The sequence below is a fragment of the Esox lucius genome, chromosome 20 (assembly GCF_011004845.1).
Source record: "Esox lucius isolate fEsoLuc1 chromosome 20, fEsoLuc1.pri, whole genome shotgun sequence".
Classification (NCBI taxonomy): domain Eukaryota; kingdom Metazoa; phylum Chordata; class Actinopteri; order Esociformes; family Esocidae; genus Esox; species Esox lucius.
In genome coordinates, this window is record NC_047588.1 from 20,717,422 (window position 1) to 20,734,375 (window position 16,954).

General features: G+C 40.0%; 1 protein-coding gene and 1 non-coding gene across 3 annotated transcripts; one reads left to right on the forward strand and one right to left on the reverse strand.

Moving 5' to 3' along the window:
* Positions 1 to 119: 119 nt before the first annotated feature.
* Positions 120 to 192, reverse strand: trnar-acg. Its single transcript has one exon. It is a non-coding gene; the product is annotated as a tRNA-Arg (tRNA).
* Positions 193 to 376: 184 nt separating this feature from the next.
* On the forward strand, positions 377 to 12,668 carry sacm1lb (SAC1 like phosphatidylinositide phosphatase b). 2 transcript variants are annotated; one of them, XM_010885148.3, is made up of 18 exons: positions 377 to 483; positions 1,176 to 1,273; positions 1,390 to 1,464; positions 1,572 to 1,699; positions 2,026 to 2,175; positions 3,780 to 3,839; positions 3,952 to 3,985; positions 4,468 to 4,569; positions 4,851 to 5,023; positions 5,160 to 5,308; positions 5,460 to 5,558; positions 5,659 to 5,797; positions 6,693 to 6,762; positions 6,876 to 6,948; positions 8,739 to 8,832; positions 9,277 to 9,369; positions 9,840 to 9,897; positions 10,113 to 12,668. In XM_010885148.3, exons 1-18 carry the CDS (start codon positions 455 to 457, stop codon positions 10,247 to 10,249), a joined length of 1,761 nt encoding a protein of 586 aa, XP_010883450.1. In that variant the 5' UTR covers positions 377 to 454; the 3' UTR covers positions 10,250 to 12,668. The 2 variants fall into 2 exon arrangements, with proteins under 2 accessions (XP_010883450.1, XP_010883451.1); XM_010885149.4 differs by lacking the exon at positions 377 to 483 and adding an exon at positions 792 to 1,003.
* The last annotated feature ends 4,286 nt before the right edge of the window (positions 12,669 to 16,954 follow it).

Here is a 16,954-nt window from a genome sequence, read left to right on the forward strand (position 1 = left end):
TTTGGCTGAGATTTCAAACCAACTTGTCACCTCAAAATCGCTCAATGGTTTCAGCACTTGAACGGTCCTGTTTGATAAAAAGCTTTCAATACAATTGCATGAAACAGAAGGAAAATATCCGAGCTAGCCAGGAGTCGAACCTAGAATCTTCTGATCCGTAGTCAGACGCGTTATCCATTGCGCCACTAGCCCGATGACAACGTGTGTTCAATAAGCAGTATAAAACAAACATTGCATTTCCTGCAGTATTAGTAAAATTGAACAAAATACTTTTGAGTGTGTATGTCTTTGTCCGCTACATGATACGTTTCTGTATATGATTTAAAGGTTTGCTAAATAGCAACGCTGCTAGCTGACCCTGGACGCGAACTTTGGTCGAGGCACCATAGCTACGGTACAATTTGCACATTCATTGACACGTCACTTACTAGGTCAGGACGCCAGTAAAGTAAAGATGGCGACCGCCTACGAGAGCTTGAACCTGTAAGTCTTCAATATGTATAGTTATATTATAGCTAGTTAGTGATTGTTTTCGTCTTTTTATTTCCCATAGTTAGTTGACGAGAGAAATCTGCAGTAGCTAGGTTTAACAGATCGTTAAGTTGTTAGCTACTTACGATAATACACAGTACCTAGCTAACACTGAACTGCAGTCATTCAGATTTTTTTCCATCTAGTTTAAAGGAGCTAGCTAGCTAGTTAACCAGCTTTACATAACGACACTAACAGTTACTTCAAATTCATCTTGTTTATTCACTAAGAGTTTATATGTCTGGCTGTTCATACTTATTTAATGGATAGTACTGTACAGTAAATATCATCGATCGCGTTGATGAAATACTGCACTGTAGTTTACTGTAGATAACAAGCTTATGCTGTTACTAGTGGCTAGCCAGCCAGCTAGCTTGCTAAGCGTCACAACACTAGCCACTTCTAGCGTCTAGTACTAGTAAGTTTATTTAGCTTACGTACTCTAAACTGTCTCTATCAAATGGGCTACCAGGTATACAGACCTTAGTGTTGTGGAACATAGTTATCTAGGTTGAGCTTGGGCAAAAACAAGATAGCTTTCCCTATAATACGAGGAGTATCACAATTCCAGCAGTACATCTACAGTACTAGTAGCTAGCTCTCGAAATGTGTATGCTTACTTTGTGAACTTTCTCCCCATATAGGCACACTACCCCTGAGAAATTTTACATTGAGGCATGTGATGACCGCTCCAATGATGTACTGTCCATTGACAGGGTGTCTACAGAAATGATCCTCACTGGTATGTTAGTGTTAGAGAGTGATTTAACATTGCATGATTTACGCTGAACAAAAACTTCTAGTTTGTGGTCATAAAAGCAAAGGTAGATGATAAATTGTCCAACTGTTCTTCTTTAGTGAGGAAAGACATTCCTCCCCATGCAGTCACACGGCCAATATCTGGTATTATGGGAACTATCCGTCTGGTGGCAGGTTGGTTCAGTCTTTCAGACTCTCCAGTCATATTCTTAGTTGAGAAGACAACCAGTAAGTTACATAGTGGTCTGCTTACTTTAGTGTTACCTTTGCCCCCTCCCCAGGCACATACCTCATTGTCATCACAAAGAAGAAGAAGGTGGGTGACCTGTTGGGACATACTGTGTGGAAGGCTATGGACTTTGACATGATCTCCTACAAGAAGACTGTGCTGCACCTGACCGAAAACCAGGTAGGGACATGTGAGTTTAGGGCCCCAGGCCCGATCCCTGCCCTAAAGCAAGTGCACCAGGAGCTCTACTTCACTGCAGATGTTTTAGTCAAAGGAGAAAGCGCTTCACAGTGAGTTCTCAATGACAGTTGGATGTGTTCATTGGGATGTTTACACAAAAGATAGCAGTTAATAATAAGCAGCCTGTGTAAATGCAGACTTTGTTGACATTTAAGGCTGGGTCCTTATTTTAATACATGTTCTATTGAAGTAAAGTTGTCTTTTGATATTTTTTCATGCCACCTAACTTCTGTTGAGAGTTTCACCCTTGTTTTCTGACCCATTAGATGCAGGACAACAAAGCCTTCTTGTCCATGATCAACAGTGTTCTGCACACGGATGGGTTTTACTTCGCCACTGACTACGACCTCACCCACACCTTACAGAGATTGGCCAACACCAGCCCTGAGTTCCAGGAGATGAGCCTGCTGGAGAGAGTAAGAAGATGAAGGGATATATATACAGCTCTGGAAAAAATTAAGAGACCGCTCTTAATCTTTCTTAAATCAGCATCTCTATGTATGGCAGCCATTCCATTCCAGTGTCTGTTAAATTCTAACACAGGCACACCTCATTTTACTTAATGAGGAACTGATTAGGTGATTTCCTGAACCAAATCTAATTTTACAAGGAAATGTATACAAACCACTGCTGTGGTCATCACTATCCTCTTGCAATAGGACCAGCTGGATGGCAAAAACAGTGCAAGTAGTAACTCAAAGGTAATTTGAATAAAAAAATTACTATTCAGCATGACAAAAAAGTTGAAAAGAAAAGCTTTGATTGAGGAAAAGAAGGGTTCAATTCAGGCTTTACTGGCAGAGGGAAACGGTGAGCGTCAGGTTGCTTCCATCCACAGAGGGCAAAAACGTTCCCTAACTGAGATGACTCATTCAAATGTCACTCAACCACCGTAGGATGACATCAAGTGACCTACAAAAAGAATGACAAACAGCAGCCGGGGTGAAGTGCACTGTGAGGACAGTTCGAAACAGGCTCTTAGGGGCAGGGCTGAAGTTGTTCAAAGCTAGAAAAAAGCACTTCATCAATGAGAAGAAAAGAAGAGCCAGGCTGAAGTTTGCAAAAGACCATAAGGATTGGACCGTAGAGGAATGGAGTACGGTCATCTACTCTGACGGGTCAAATTTTCAGCTTTGTCCAACACCTGGTCGTCTAATGGTTAGACGGAGACCTGGAGAGGCCTACAATCCACAGTGTCTCACACCCACTGTGAAATTTGCTGGAGGAGATCTGTCTTTGTGAATGATGCATGAATCAGCCAAGTACAAGGTTATCTTGGAAGAACACCTGATTCCTTCTGACAATGTTCCCCAACTCTGAGAATAGTTTTTTCCTGCAGGACAATGCTCAATGCTACACAGACAGGTCAATCAAGGTGATGATGGAGGACCACCAGATCAAGAACATGGCCAGCCCAATCTCCAGACCTGAACCCCATTGAAAACCTTGAGTTTGAACAAGAGGAAGATGGATGGTCGCAAGCCATCAAACAAAGCCAAGCTTCTAGACCATGATCAAAGGTATATTTAGTGTCCCCATAAAGTCACCCAACAGCAATGTGAGCATGCCAAGACGCATGAAAGCTGTGATAAAAAATCGGGGTTATTCCACCAAATGTTGATTTCTGAACTCTTCCTAAGTTAAAATATTAGCATTAGTATTATGCTATTGCATTTCTTTTGTTATTTTGACCAGTTGTTTTCTACCAATAAGTACTCTAATATTAAAACAATATTTTTATTTGGGATTCATATTGTCAGTAGAATATATACAAATGTTAAATTTACTCAAACACATACCTATGAATTGTAAAACCAGTGGTCTCTTAGTTTTTTCCAGAGCTGTATATAGGGAGTAAAATTGACATTGTTGACTTGTTTATTTTTTTAGAGATTCATGTGTGAAAACACTAGTACAGCACAAGGTATGTGTTTTACATGTGTTCTGTACTTAGATGCCAGCATTTCCTACAGGATATACTTAACTTAAATTCATAATTATTTTGTCTCCTTATATCTAGGCAGATCAACGGTTTGTGTGGAATGGTCACTTGCTGAAAGATTTCATGACACAGCCAGAGGTGAAGATTGAGATGGCGCATTAACAGCATAATACATATAATATGAATCCACTTCAGTACAGATTCTGTGACCTCTCTGATCTGTATTGCTTGGCTCTTCTTTTCTTGACAGCTGCATAGGTTTGCTTACCCAGTTGTCCATGGCTGTATCCTTTTTTATTATTACATAGCATTTCAGTTTTAACCCTCTAATCTGTCATGTCTTATTTAATACTAAGCATTTTTGTGATCAGTTGCTTAGGTGCATGAACATATAGATTACATGCTCATTTTCATTTTTGAGCCTTATGATTGAGCTGTCTAAGTTGCTGAATGTATTGATCTAGTGATTCTTTCATTACCCTGGTCATTCTTTTTCTTTAGAGAAGCTCTGGAAACTGTTTGACAGACCTTGTATATCAACAGAGAAGGAAAACTCCTTTAGCCACTAGAGGAGGTAGAGATTCATGTAGAAGTGGATCCATTGACTTAATATGATGGAGCTCCATCACTTTTGGAGGGATATTAGTATTCATAAGCATCCCTGCACTTCCAACTCCAATTTTTTTCCTGGAAAGGTCAAGTTCAAGACATATGGTTAGGCTTTAGGGGTTAAGACTTTATACTCCCTAACTTCCTTGCTGTCTAGTCATAACTATGAAGTCCTGCTGCATCAATGGGAAGATTTTTGATTGGAACATCATTTCTAGACGGAGCTGCTTCCGGGCTGGAGTACGCTACTATGTCAGAGGTGACGTACTGCAACATCCATACATCAGTGCTTTCTGACAATGTTAGGTGTGATGGGCCATCTTTTCCACAGAGGACCCATGCATGGCCTTTTGTTCTAACCAGACAGTAACACACCCGAATTAGATGTCATAGCTGGGTTGAAAGAAAACCGTCTCCCCTTTCCCATTAGTTCTGAAGATTATATTGATGTGCCCACTTATGTTCACTGTCAAAAAATCTTAACTCTGACCGCGCTGATGTGTAAACAGATGATTACACAATGTCTTTTTGGTCTCTTAGGCATTGACACAGAGGGACATGCAGCTAACTTTGTAGAGACAGAGCAGATTGTCCAGTACAATGGGGGCAAGGCCTCATTTGTTCAGACCCGAGGCTCCATCCCCTTCTACTGGTCCCAAAGACCCAACCTCAAGTACAAACCTAAGCCTCAGATCAGCAAAGCTGTCAATCATGTAAGCTATCCACAATACATTCAATTGTATGTCATTTTGAATTTGTAGAAGTCCATTTACAGTAGAGTAATATGTTTAGTATTACTATACACTCATAGTTTATCTCATCCTTTACTGTCCCATCCTGCATTCACAGCTGGATGGCTTCCAGAGACATTTTGACTCTCAGATAATTATTTATGGAAAGCAAGTTATTTTAAATCTGATCGACCAGAAAGGCTCAGAGAAGCAGTTGGAAATGTCGTTTGCCAAGATGGCATCTAGCTTGGGCAATGGCATGGTCAAGTAAGGACTCATCATTCCTTCTAATCCCACAGTTTACTTATAATATTGATGTTTTTTATACTGTAATTGTTCTGTCTAATACTTTGGAACTGAAAATAATCATTAAAGGTAAGAATGTCACTGGATTTTACCTTGAACTGTGCACCTGTAGGTACATAGCATTTGACTTCCACAAGGAATGCAGTCGGATGAGATGGCATCGCTTGCAGATCTTAGTAGACATGGTGGCAGAGATGCAGGATGAGTATGGGTAAGTGTTTATTCACATGGCCTAGCATAAACCAACAGTTGTTTTAAAATGTCTACATGAATTAGATTGAAGGTATTGATTGATTTGGTTGGTTGGTTAGGTACTTCTTGGTGGATGCAGATGGGAAGGTTATGGTTCAACAGGATGGGATTTTCCGCAGTAACTGCATGGACTGTCTCGATCGTACCAATGTCATCCAGAGCCTTTTGGCACGGCGCTCACTGCAGTCACAGCTTGAGGTGGGAACAACTGGCACGCCAGTACTCTTAGACACTCCCTTATGGTTATGAAGCATCTTTCGTTCTCCTTGGCACGTTTCATTGACAAAATATACGATTTGGCATTTCTTTGTTTCTGCGAAAATTTGATTTATATAACAAAAATTAAAACATTATTTTGAGGAATACACCATTTACAGGTTCATTTAGGTAAACGACACCAGTTGTCTTACTTTGAAGTATTTAGCATTAGGTGTATTTCATCACCCTTATATGTTGAGTGCTTCTTCTCCAATAGCCTACTTTAAAAGCAAATGGTAGCCTAAGGAATTACAGATGTAGATGCAGTGTTAATTTAATGGGAATATATGTATTCCATGTTTGAAAAGATTACCTGCAGATTTCTTCTGTTCATTTATACTTGTATTTATGGTAGTGGTACACTGAAAATCTTATATATTGCCCCATGTGTCACAGACATGTGATAGCTTTCATATATAGTCTGTCAAGACTATGCACACTATATAAAACTAACTGATTAAAAAAAGCAAAATAAATAAGCATTTTGTCTTATCCACTGGACCTTAATAACTAAACCTAAATCATTACAATTACATACCATAGCCAAAACTAACAGGCTTAGGTTCCTAGAGACCATCAGAGAAACATTCAGATTGAATATTATTTTTTATTTGGTGTCGTCCTTTCTCTTTCCAACCTAAGCTGACGAAATTGAATCAAAAGAGCATTCAAATGTAAAAGGTTAATCACTAAAAATAATTTTGCCTTATCTGAAGGCGTAGAATGCCCTGATGGTTCCCCACTGTTTGAAGTGTATGGTTACAGTATTGGTTCAGCCTTTCCCCCCTTTAGTCAGGCCACGGTAGTATTTCACTCAAAATGTGTTTGTCTGCAGCGACTGGGAGTCCTTCACATGGGCCAGAGGATTGAAGATCAAGTTGATTTTGAGAAGATCTACAAAAACGGTGAGGAAGATGACATCTCCATTGTTTAACATGAAGAACATCTTACATTTTTCTTCTGTCTGTGTAAATACAGTGGGGTTATTTTTTTCTTCCACTCTCTTCCTTCTCTGCAGCATGGGCAGATAATGCCAATGCGTGTGCCAAACAGTATGCTGGCACAGGGGCCTTGAAGACTGACTTCACAAGGTGAGGGCAAGAGAGGCTCACATGTTTTAGCCATCTAGGGCATAGTGCACAGTGTTTTTTCAAAGAAACATCCTCCATTCATTAGGTTACCTTTATTAATTCAGCATATATGCAGGAAGCAACCATCACAATCAAAAGCAGCAGAAATGTCCATTGTCCTTTATCTTTTCAAGACAGATGGGCTACATACTGGCATCTTCAAAGAACAGGATAGGATACAAACAAACAAACTTGGATCTTCATTGAACATAGAAAAGCCTTAAGCCCAGGTCAGACCAAGGTCTTTCTCACAGATTAACAGACCCTGTTGACACAGTTACTCATTTGAATAAACAGAGGCCTGTTAATCACTTGCTTGAATTTACTTCTCCACAGTGTCTGCACCTTACAAATTAAGGATTCAAACACCTGAACAATTTTCTCATTTTACAGAGTTATAAATGGTACATTGGGATGTTATTGCTGTTACAATTAAAATCAGTTATTGTATGGTGACATTGATTTCATATTGGAGAAAAAAAAAATACATACATACATATTCAACCCCGACCCAATAATAATCTTCAGTAGAGCCATATTTTGCAGCAACAACAGCTTAGAGTCTGCCAGCTTTGCAAACAGGGTTTTTGTGATTGTGGCCCAATCGCCTTGGCAGTTTTTTCCCAGTGTGTTGGATGATACTTGTTGACCACAATTTTCAAATAGTGCCACCGATTCTAAATGCAATTGAGATTAAGTATTTGCTTGGGCCACTGTAGGACGTTCATCTTTTGTTCTTGAGCCAATCCAAAGTTGTTTTGGCCTTGGGATCACTGTCCTGCTAAATGGTGCATTTCCTCCCAAGGTGTATTTTCCCCAAATTATTTTTAACAAGATGCTTAGTTCCTGCTGCAGTGGAGTTGTCCCCACAGCAAGATACCAGCACCATACTTCTCTGAATGGATGGTGTGTTAAGGCATGGCCAGTTCCAGGTTTGCACTGCGCGTATCCCTTGGAATTTTGGTCAGAAAGTTTGATTGCCTGGGGGAGTTTATAATTTACGTGGAATGCTCTGTATTTTCCCTATGATTCACAGCCTTTCTGATGACCCTTGTACAGCTATTTCTTTTCCCCAGAAAGCGAGACTCAACTATGATGCAATGATGTGCAAATCATTTATCCTTATATTTAATTGAAAATGTTCTTGAGGACAAATTGTATCTCATAAGTAAAATCACTTCTCAAACGTTTTGTATGTTTGTCAGTCACATGTTAAGTACCAATCAATTTGCTGTGTATGCTAAAACAGGTGGGTAAAGGTGTAGCCCAATGACTCCGACCATTCAAACATGTATTCATTGATGACACCAGCTGTTACACTACATAAAAACATTTTTGCTGTCTGTGGTGTGAGACGCTAGGTCTGTTGCTGGTTTAGCCTTTTCTGTGCAAAGTTTTGGGATGTTTAACACAAAGTCATCTAAACTTAAGTAACAAATTATTTCCCCATGGAGTAATAAGTAATTTTGGAGAAAGTAACTAGTAATATGTATATTACAATAACTTTTTACCTGTGAGTTATAGTAAATAAATTACCGCTATGTGCTAATCATCATTCATAATGTGAATGTATACAATTTTGGTGATTGTAGTGATTGTTGAATACACTGTTAACTTTATCTTTGAACAGAAGGATCTGAGTGAGATTATGCTCAGGAAACAGTGAAAGATTATGCTGGTTATTTTGAATGTGTGTCAAAGAGAGGTGATTGTGAAAGTGACTGATAACTGAAGCAGTTCTCATGTCTCAGAACAGGGAAGAGGACACACTGGGGGCTGGTGATGGATGGTTGGAACTCCATGATCAGATACTACAAGAACAACTTTTCTGATGGCTTCAGACAGGTGTGTGTTGATAACAATTTCTGTATATTTTGTAAACATCTAATAAAAGCCCGTTTTGTGTATGTGGTTGTGTGATTTACGTATGTGTACATGGTTAAGCCTGAAATATCACTACCCACAAGGTTCTGTGGGAGGTCTTCACTAAGGAAATTGTGATTCCAGTTTAGTGGATAGGTTATGGAACACACATAAGATTGGGCATAGTGTTACGTTTTAGGTTACGTTTAGATTTAGGCATTACCGATAATTTCAAAATGTTCCCGATTAGGAAAACGTGATTTCCTGGTCAGCGGTTAGAGGTTAGACTTAAAATTGAACAGTGTAAGAATTGGGGTTACTTTTAGGTTTAAGCATTACCGTTTAGTTGCTAGGCTTATCGTTAGGCTGCATGTCCCCACATGGATAGAAGAGCAAATGTGTGACTGAGTCTCTTGTGGTCTCCAGGACTCCATTGATCTCTTCCTGGGAAACTACGCTGTTGATGAGGCTGATGTGACCACACCCCTTCATGAGCCTAAAGACTGGAAGTTTCTCACGGTGAGGCTGATGTGCTACACTTGACCAGTGAAATGTATACTTATTAGCTACAATGTCTTGATTTCAGTCTTACAAACCCAGTGCCCACTGCTCCAAGGCAGCCACATTGCAATTTCAAACCAGAGATTGCAGACCGTTAGCAGTGTTGTTTGGGAAGGTAGTTGACAGAAACGAACCACTTATATTTAATGCTGTCGTCAAATATAACCTCTGCCATCTGCATCTTGCTAGCTACCGTTTTTGGTCCAGGGGGTATGTACGCAAGGTCAACTAGCAAATATATCCTGAGTAACTGACTTGGTTAGAGCATTGCCACTATGAAAATGTTTGCACTAAGTCATACCTGCGCAGAAGTGTGAGGCAGAATATTTTGTAATTATGGGTGCCTTTCAGTGTGCTGCTTTTAGTCACAGCATGATTTCACTGTTCTGCCTTTATCATCTCTTGTCTTGGTTTCCCTTTCCCCATAGTTGCCTATTATCATGGTTGTGGCCTTCTCCATGTGTATCATCTGCCTCCTCATGGCTGGTAAGCAATCTATGGAGTCCCTTGTAAATTGTACTCTATATTTTAATAAGGGAATATCATTTCTATGAAATGGTTTGTGGTTTTCACGTTAGAATTTGGACCATAAAGACTGTTTTACAGCATTCGTGTTTTTCAGTGCTGTTTCCACAAGTAATAATGTGGTATTGACTTGGAAAATGGTTACCCATAGAGACCCTCACTGTCCCCCTCCTTAGGTGACACTTGGACGGAGACTCTGGCATACGTGCTGTTCTGGGGCACAGCTAGCTTTGTGACCGCTGGCGTCATCCTCTTCAATGGCCGGGACTTTGTAGACGCGCCGAAGCTGGTCCAGAAGGAGAAGATGGACTGAATGTGTGCGTGTGGAAAGCAGCTGCACCCCGCAGACTTTTCCTTCTCCTCCACTTCATCCCTTTCTTCTTCATCATCGTACCCTCAGCATCAACAGGCCTGGAGCCTTTACTGATGAATGACCCAACGGCATGAGGAGAAGGAGAGGAAGAGGAGCCTGAGGGCGGGGCGATCGAAAGGCCATGTGTATGATACTTACGCTGTGATGCGCGCAGGGACTCTCTCTGCACTGGCCTGCTGCTGTCCACACCACCAAGCATACAGTTTGGGGTTTGGCTAGGAAGATCCTTGCCTAACCATGTTCATAGACTAACTGTACAAAATAGGGTAATAACTGTCTGGTTTCATGATGATAACCCACGTTAGCGCCGTTCCCCAGTTGCATGTAATGCATTTGAATAGACTTGGACACTGTTGTTTTGTTGACAGCAACTATGAAGCCAAGTACTTTTTTTGTGGATTTGTCGCCTACTAGCTTCATTGCCATATTTGCCCTGTTTTTGCCATATTGTCTCAGTGCCCTTTCCCCTGAGTAATCTTCTCAACCATGGTACAGTGTCTTAAGTATGTTGGCTTACCTTATGTGATGCCAGTGGCCGCCAGATGGCTCTGATCAAGCCAAGATCCTAAAGCTAGCTCACCAAGTCAGGGAGTGAATGTGCTAGCTTGACAATGGTGGAGAACATAATGTTCTGTCCGGCCAATAGTGAAGGAGAGAATGTTCTAGCTTGTCAGTAGTCAGGGAGCGAATATGCTAGCTGGCCATTAGTTGGTGAGAGAATGTCTAAGTAGGGAGCTTTAGTCATGGTGTCGCAACCCCATTAATGTCATTGTAGCTTGCTGTTTTATTTGCTCACACTGCACTTCTGAGTGCACAGACAGATCCCAAAATGGTTTCAGATGAGGATTTCTCTGAGAGGTGAGAGTGACATTTTGTTGTTTTGTCTCTGTATACCTCACATTTATGGAAAGCCACATGAAACAAATCATTTGTTTCGAACTGCAAATTGTGATCGAGAGTGTCAAACTGCCTCGAAGATCATGGTCACGCATCCACTCTTCCCTGAATTCTCACTCATCTGTAGTGAGAAGGATCTTTCTTTGACCAGTAGATTAGTATACCCAGGCTTCGGCTAATGTCACATGGATTCATTTGGACCAAAGTATTATCGTCCAGTGGGTAAGGGGCATTAGGGACCTTAAAGTTATTCATCCCCTTTGATCATTTCCTGTCTTTTAGTGTCTTTCTAAATGTGGGAAACATGAACTTTGTTGCACTCTCCTGTCTTATTTATTCTTTTATTATTGTCTCTCATGAGCCTGTTTAGGATATTCTGTTCTGTAGAACTCACCCCAAATTATGATGCCTTACTGTTGGTTATTATAAGAGACATGGTGATTTTTAGGAGATTGGGCCCAATTCCATTTCAATTTAGGTAGTCACTTCCAGTTCACAATGTTGCTGTCAAAGTGGCACTTGCTGATCAGAGAATGTTAAGAAAAAAGTATGTTGTTGTTATTGTTATTATTAAAGAGCTACTTCACTGAAAAAGAGATGTTTTAAAATGGCTTATGTGGCATTCAAAATAAATGTAAAGAGGAGAATTTTCTAGATGATCGAAGAAATGGTATGCCACAGATGATGTAACCCAATAACATAGCGGGCAGCACAAGTTATCAGGTAAGCTGAAGCTAATCTGTGAAAGATAACTGGGAATTCTCTTTGAGATTGGCAGCAGGGAGGTACCTCTGGGTTTCTGATGCAATGTTTTAAGAAAGAATCAACTGAATAGAACACGATGAGTATAATATCTTCCCCTTCCAGTATACTAGACATCAAACCACACCCAAAGACAACTTTTGTTTGGCTCTAATCCTGGCAGCTGCATTTCTCTGTATAAGCAAGTTTGAAAATTAGGTTAAGTCACTGAGTTCAGATGCCCTCCACACTAATTAAATTGCCACTTATGTCTTTTGACTTCATCTGTAGTATTCCCAAACAGCAATTTAGATATTGTACATCTTATAAATATATTGTACTGTGAGCTGGTTGCCATGATAATGTATAGGTCCTAAATCTAGTTATTATAGCTATTGATGCATCATGCTGAAATTGATCACCTGCTGTAGCTATAATCGTTCGGTACTAATCTGATGCAATACCAGCGGTCTACATTACTTTCTGAGAAGCATAATCTGCCATAAGCCTATCAAATTCAAGAGTTGGACAGCACATGGTCTGTTTCTGATCTGTGTTTTCAAACAGATAGGTTAGGTGCCATATAAGCCTGGATACAAATAATGTACTGACCAAGGTTGCACAGTATCCTTGATTACAAATGATTGTTCTATTTAAATCGATTGTTATACTGTCACCTTTTTTACTGATGACTGAGTAAACTTATAATGGTTTTAGACAATTACCTGAAAGTTGTTTTATTTATCTTTTTTGTTTTAACTGTTTTTCCAATGAAAATGCGTTGCTCTTATCTGCTCAATGTGGTGTTTGGAAAACAAGGTGAACCACAGTGAATTGTTGCATATTCAATGTCACGTTAGGTGCAGACTGTCTATGTAATAGATGTAGTACATTTTTGAAACCTCCCACTTTGGGCTGGATGTGTAATGTTGTTTACATGTGAATGATCTATAAGTAGAATCACCATCATACCTCAGCCATTATATTCCAAGTGTAAAAGCAAGTAGTTCTGAAGACATGGGGCACTTCATCTCTTAAATTACAGTACACAATATTTGGGGATCCTTATTGCCTCAACTGTGTCATTATTACAATCAGAGGCCAACAAACGACAGAACGTGTACTGTACTAATTGGGGCTGAATTTTGTAGTGACTGTTGTAGAGGATTAAAACTCCAAATGTTATCTGAATTTGATCAGATCTTCTGGCCTACCCCTGTTGGTTATTGGGCTTGGATTCTATTAAGATATTTTAAGAATAGATGGATCTGGACTGAAAAACAACATGCCCCTTTTCCCTATTTACTAAGTTAACATTTGGAATTGTTTGAAGGTGAAGATACCATTAATAATTTAGCAACTTGACAGGAAAAGCGTTTGGAAAGACCCTTTCTACTTTACGTCATAAACTCTTCATGTTTTGTTTTTTTGCCAATCAACTCACAATACCAAATGTTAAATGACTAAGTGAAAACATTTTTAGAAATGAATCACAGGAAAATCTCATCTACATGAGATAATTGTTCAGACAGTTTATTCAAAATTTTGTGGACGTGCCTTTGGCCACAATCACAGCTGCTTTGAGCTTTCTTCCAGCTTTGTACACCAGGATTTGTGTAGTTTTTCCTATTATTCCATGCAGATTCTTTCAAGCTCTGTAAGATTGAATTGGGATTTTAGTGAACTGCGATCTTCAGGTGCCCCCACAGATGTTAAATGTGTTTCAAGTCCGGGCTTTGACTGGGCAACTGAGGGACATTTACAGACTTGTCTGAAAGCCACTGCAGGATTGTGTTGAGTGGCCATTTGTTTTTGGTCACCTGCCTGACCATCTTGCCTAGATACTTAGTCTGGCTGGAGGGCCAGCTCTAGAAAGACTATTGGTGGTTCCAAACTTCTTCCATTTCACAGTAATGGAGCCCACCGTGTCCTGGAAAGTTTCAATGCTTGAGCATTTTTTTTAATAAGCTTCTTTTGTTGCCTATGCCTCCACACAATTCCATCTCAGAGATCTACAGAGAGTTCTTTAGATTTTTTTTGTTCTGACATGCATTTTGAGTTTGGGCAATCATATAGACAGGTGTGTGCCTTTCTAGTTCTAGAGACATCTCAAGAATGATCAAAGGATACAGGATGCATCCGAGATCAATTTCAAGTGTCATGGAAAAGGGTCTGAATACTTGTACATGACATTTTGTTTTTCAATAAATCGGCTCAAAGCTCAAAGCATTTATTTTTCACCTTGTCATCGTTGGGTTTTGGATCTCTCTTGCTATTGATTGAAAAAATATATTTACTGAATTATCAACAAAGTATACGACAACAGAATGTGGAAAAAGGGTCTGAATATTTTCCAAAGGCCCTTGCCGCATTTTTTAGTGGAATTGGCCTTTACGTGGCTTAGGCTGGTCCAGAGCTCTAACCTGCTGCCTCTGATGCACACACATTCTGCAATGGCATTGGTTCGAATAAGAGCTATTACCTAAAAACATATTTTCATAGGAAACAAATTGGTCTGTACTACTATTGTGCATAAAACCACATTATAAATTAACTTCTCTAAACATTTAGTCCAAGGATCTTCACAAAATGTTATGCAATGCATATCTTATACTGTATATAAAAATAAGCGCAACATGTAAAGTGTTGGTCCCATGTTTTGTGAACTTAAATAAAAGATATCATATGCACATTTCTAATTTTGTGCGCACATTTTTCTGCCTTGTTGGTGAGCATTTCTACTCAGGCCTAGATAATCCATCCACCTCAGGTGTGTTTATCAAGAAGCTGAGCAAGATCATTAAACATATGCACCTTGTGATGAGGGCTATGAAAGACCACTCAAAAAATTAGTAGCTTCGTCAAACAACTCAGTGGCATAGATGTCTCAAGATCTGAGAGAGCATGAAATTGGCCATTTGATATGCTCACTCCAGGAATGTTCACTGGAGCTGTTGCCAGAGATTAGACAGCTCATTATCCTAAGTTCCAATGTCCCTCAACCGCACTGGGTAGCAACTCTTTCAAATGATTGCATGTTGCATTTGTATTTTTTCCAGTATAAAAAGGCAGTAACTGGCTTACATGTCCTTTTTTACTAACATGCATCGTGTGTATTCATAATGTTCAAATTCTGTCCCTTTTCAGACACCTACTCATGGTGTTAAAATGTGTTCGCATTGAGCCAATTTTCTAAGTACCAAAATGAGTAACCGGGGTTGACAGTAAAGTTGATTTTAAAATAGCTATAAATCTCCCATATGATAGGGAGAATATAAATTTAGGAATAATACTACATACAGTATTAGAAATAATAAGTATGCTAAACTAATAACATTTGTAGCATTTTAGGATGGTCTAGTACTGTATGTATAGTGTTAAGTTCGACCTTCTTTGTTGATAGATGATTAAGGGACTTTGGCATGTGTGTCACCTCATATTTATGCCCCAGTAAAACAGGATGTCATGGTTGGCCATCTAACTGTTCCTAATGAATGAGATGAAATAATAAATTAAAATTGGAAGTTATTTCTAAAATATCTGAGTTATAAGAATTCCTCCATGGTGCGGATAACATTAACGATAAAAAAATAGGTATTTTTAACTATTTGACATTATTTAAAGGTTAGTTTTAGCTCATTTTGATTGTAAGATAAAGCTGGGAAACCACCTTTTTTAAATGTTTTCATAGCTTTTTGGCTAATCTTTACCAAGTAGAACAATATTCTGAAAGGCACTGTGTTAGAGCATGCTTCAGTTTAAATTACATTTCAAATGCTTTTCAAATATAATACACTATATTTCAGATAGGATATGGTCAATCTTTTATTCCAGTTCAAAAAGAGTTAACCTACAATATTCATTTTTAATTAACAGTGGTCTAACAAAGTATGTTTTAGCCATCAACTGTGAATGCACATCCGGCTACCCAATGGTCAAGTTAGGAAGAGTCCCTGACCATTTTTAAAAAGTATCAAAAATAAGTCCATAGCAAATTCTAATTTATATTGCTCAAAACAAATTAAGGTAACACGTAATCATCACCGAATAACAACAAGTCGATTAAATGTCATTGATATCAATCTGTCCAGTTAAGAAGCATAAGCTATTGTGAATCAGTGTCACCTGTTTTGGTGCAAATGGAAGTCACAACAAGTGCACTGAGGAGGCAACAGTAATACAACCCCCAAAAAGGGAATGGTTTTGCAGGTGGTGGCCACAGACAATTGCTCTCTCCTTATCCTTCCTGACTGATTATTTTCTAGTTTTGCGTTTTGCCAGTGTCCTTGCCACTACTGGTAGCATGAGGCGGTACCTGCAGCCCATTCAGGTTGCACAGGCAGTCCAGTTCCTCCAGGATGGCGCCTCCATAAGTGCCGTCACAAGTAGGTTTGCTGTGTGTCAGTACATTCTCAAGAGCATGGAGGAGATACCAGGAGATGGGACGTTACACAAGGCGAGCTGGACAGGGCCGTAGAAGGGAATCAACCCAGCAGCAGGACCGGTATCTGCTCCTTTGTGCGAGGAGGAACAGGAGGAGCACTGCCAGAGCCCTACAAGGACTTCCAGTGGGTTACCAAATTGTCAGAGACAGACACCATGAGGGTGCCTCTACTGGGACCTGTGCTCACAGCCCAGCAGTGCGCAGCTCGATTGGCATTCACCAGAGAACACAAGAAATGGCAGATCTGCCATTGGCGCCCCGTTATCTTCACAGATGAGAGCAGGTTCACACTGAGCATGTGACAGACGTGAAAAAGTCTGGAGACGCCGTGATGAACGTTATGCTGGCTGCAACATCATCTAGCTTGGCGGTGGGTTTGTGAAGGTCTGGGGAGGGATATACTTGGAGGGACACACAGACCTCCACGTGCTATCCAACGGTACCCTGACTGCTGTTACCGGGATGAAATCTTCAGACCCATCATCAGACCTTACACTGGTGCAGTGGGCCCTGGGTTCCTCCTGGAGTGTGTGGGCAGTTCCTGGATGACGAAGGCATTGATG

Bases quoted from the DNA above. Each gene is read 5' to 3' on its own strand.
- sacm1lb (XM_010885148.3), top strand. From the start codon at position 455: ATGGCGACCGCCTACGAGAGCTTGAACCT. The intron at 5,309-5,459 runs GTAAGGACTCAT...GTGCACCTGTAG, and splicing joins TTGGGCAATGGCATGGTCAA to GTACATAGCATTTGACTTCC. The intron at 9,370-9,839 runs GTGAGGCTGATG...CTTTCCCCATAG, and splicing joins AAGACTGGAAGTTTCTCACG to TTGCCTATTATCATGGTTGT.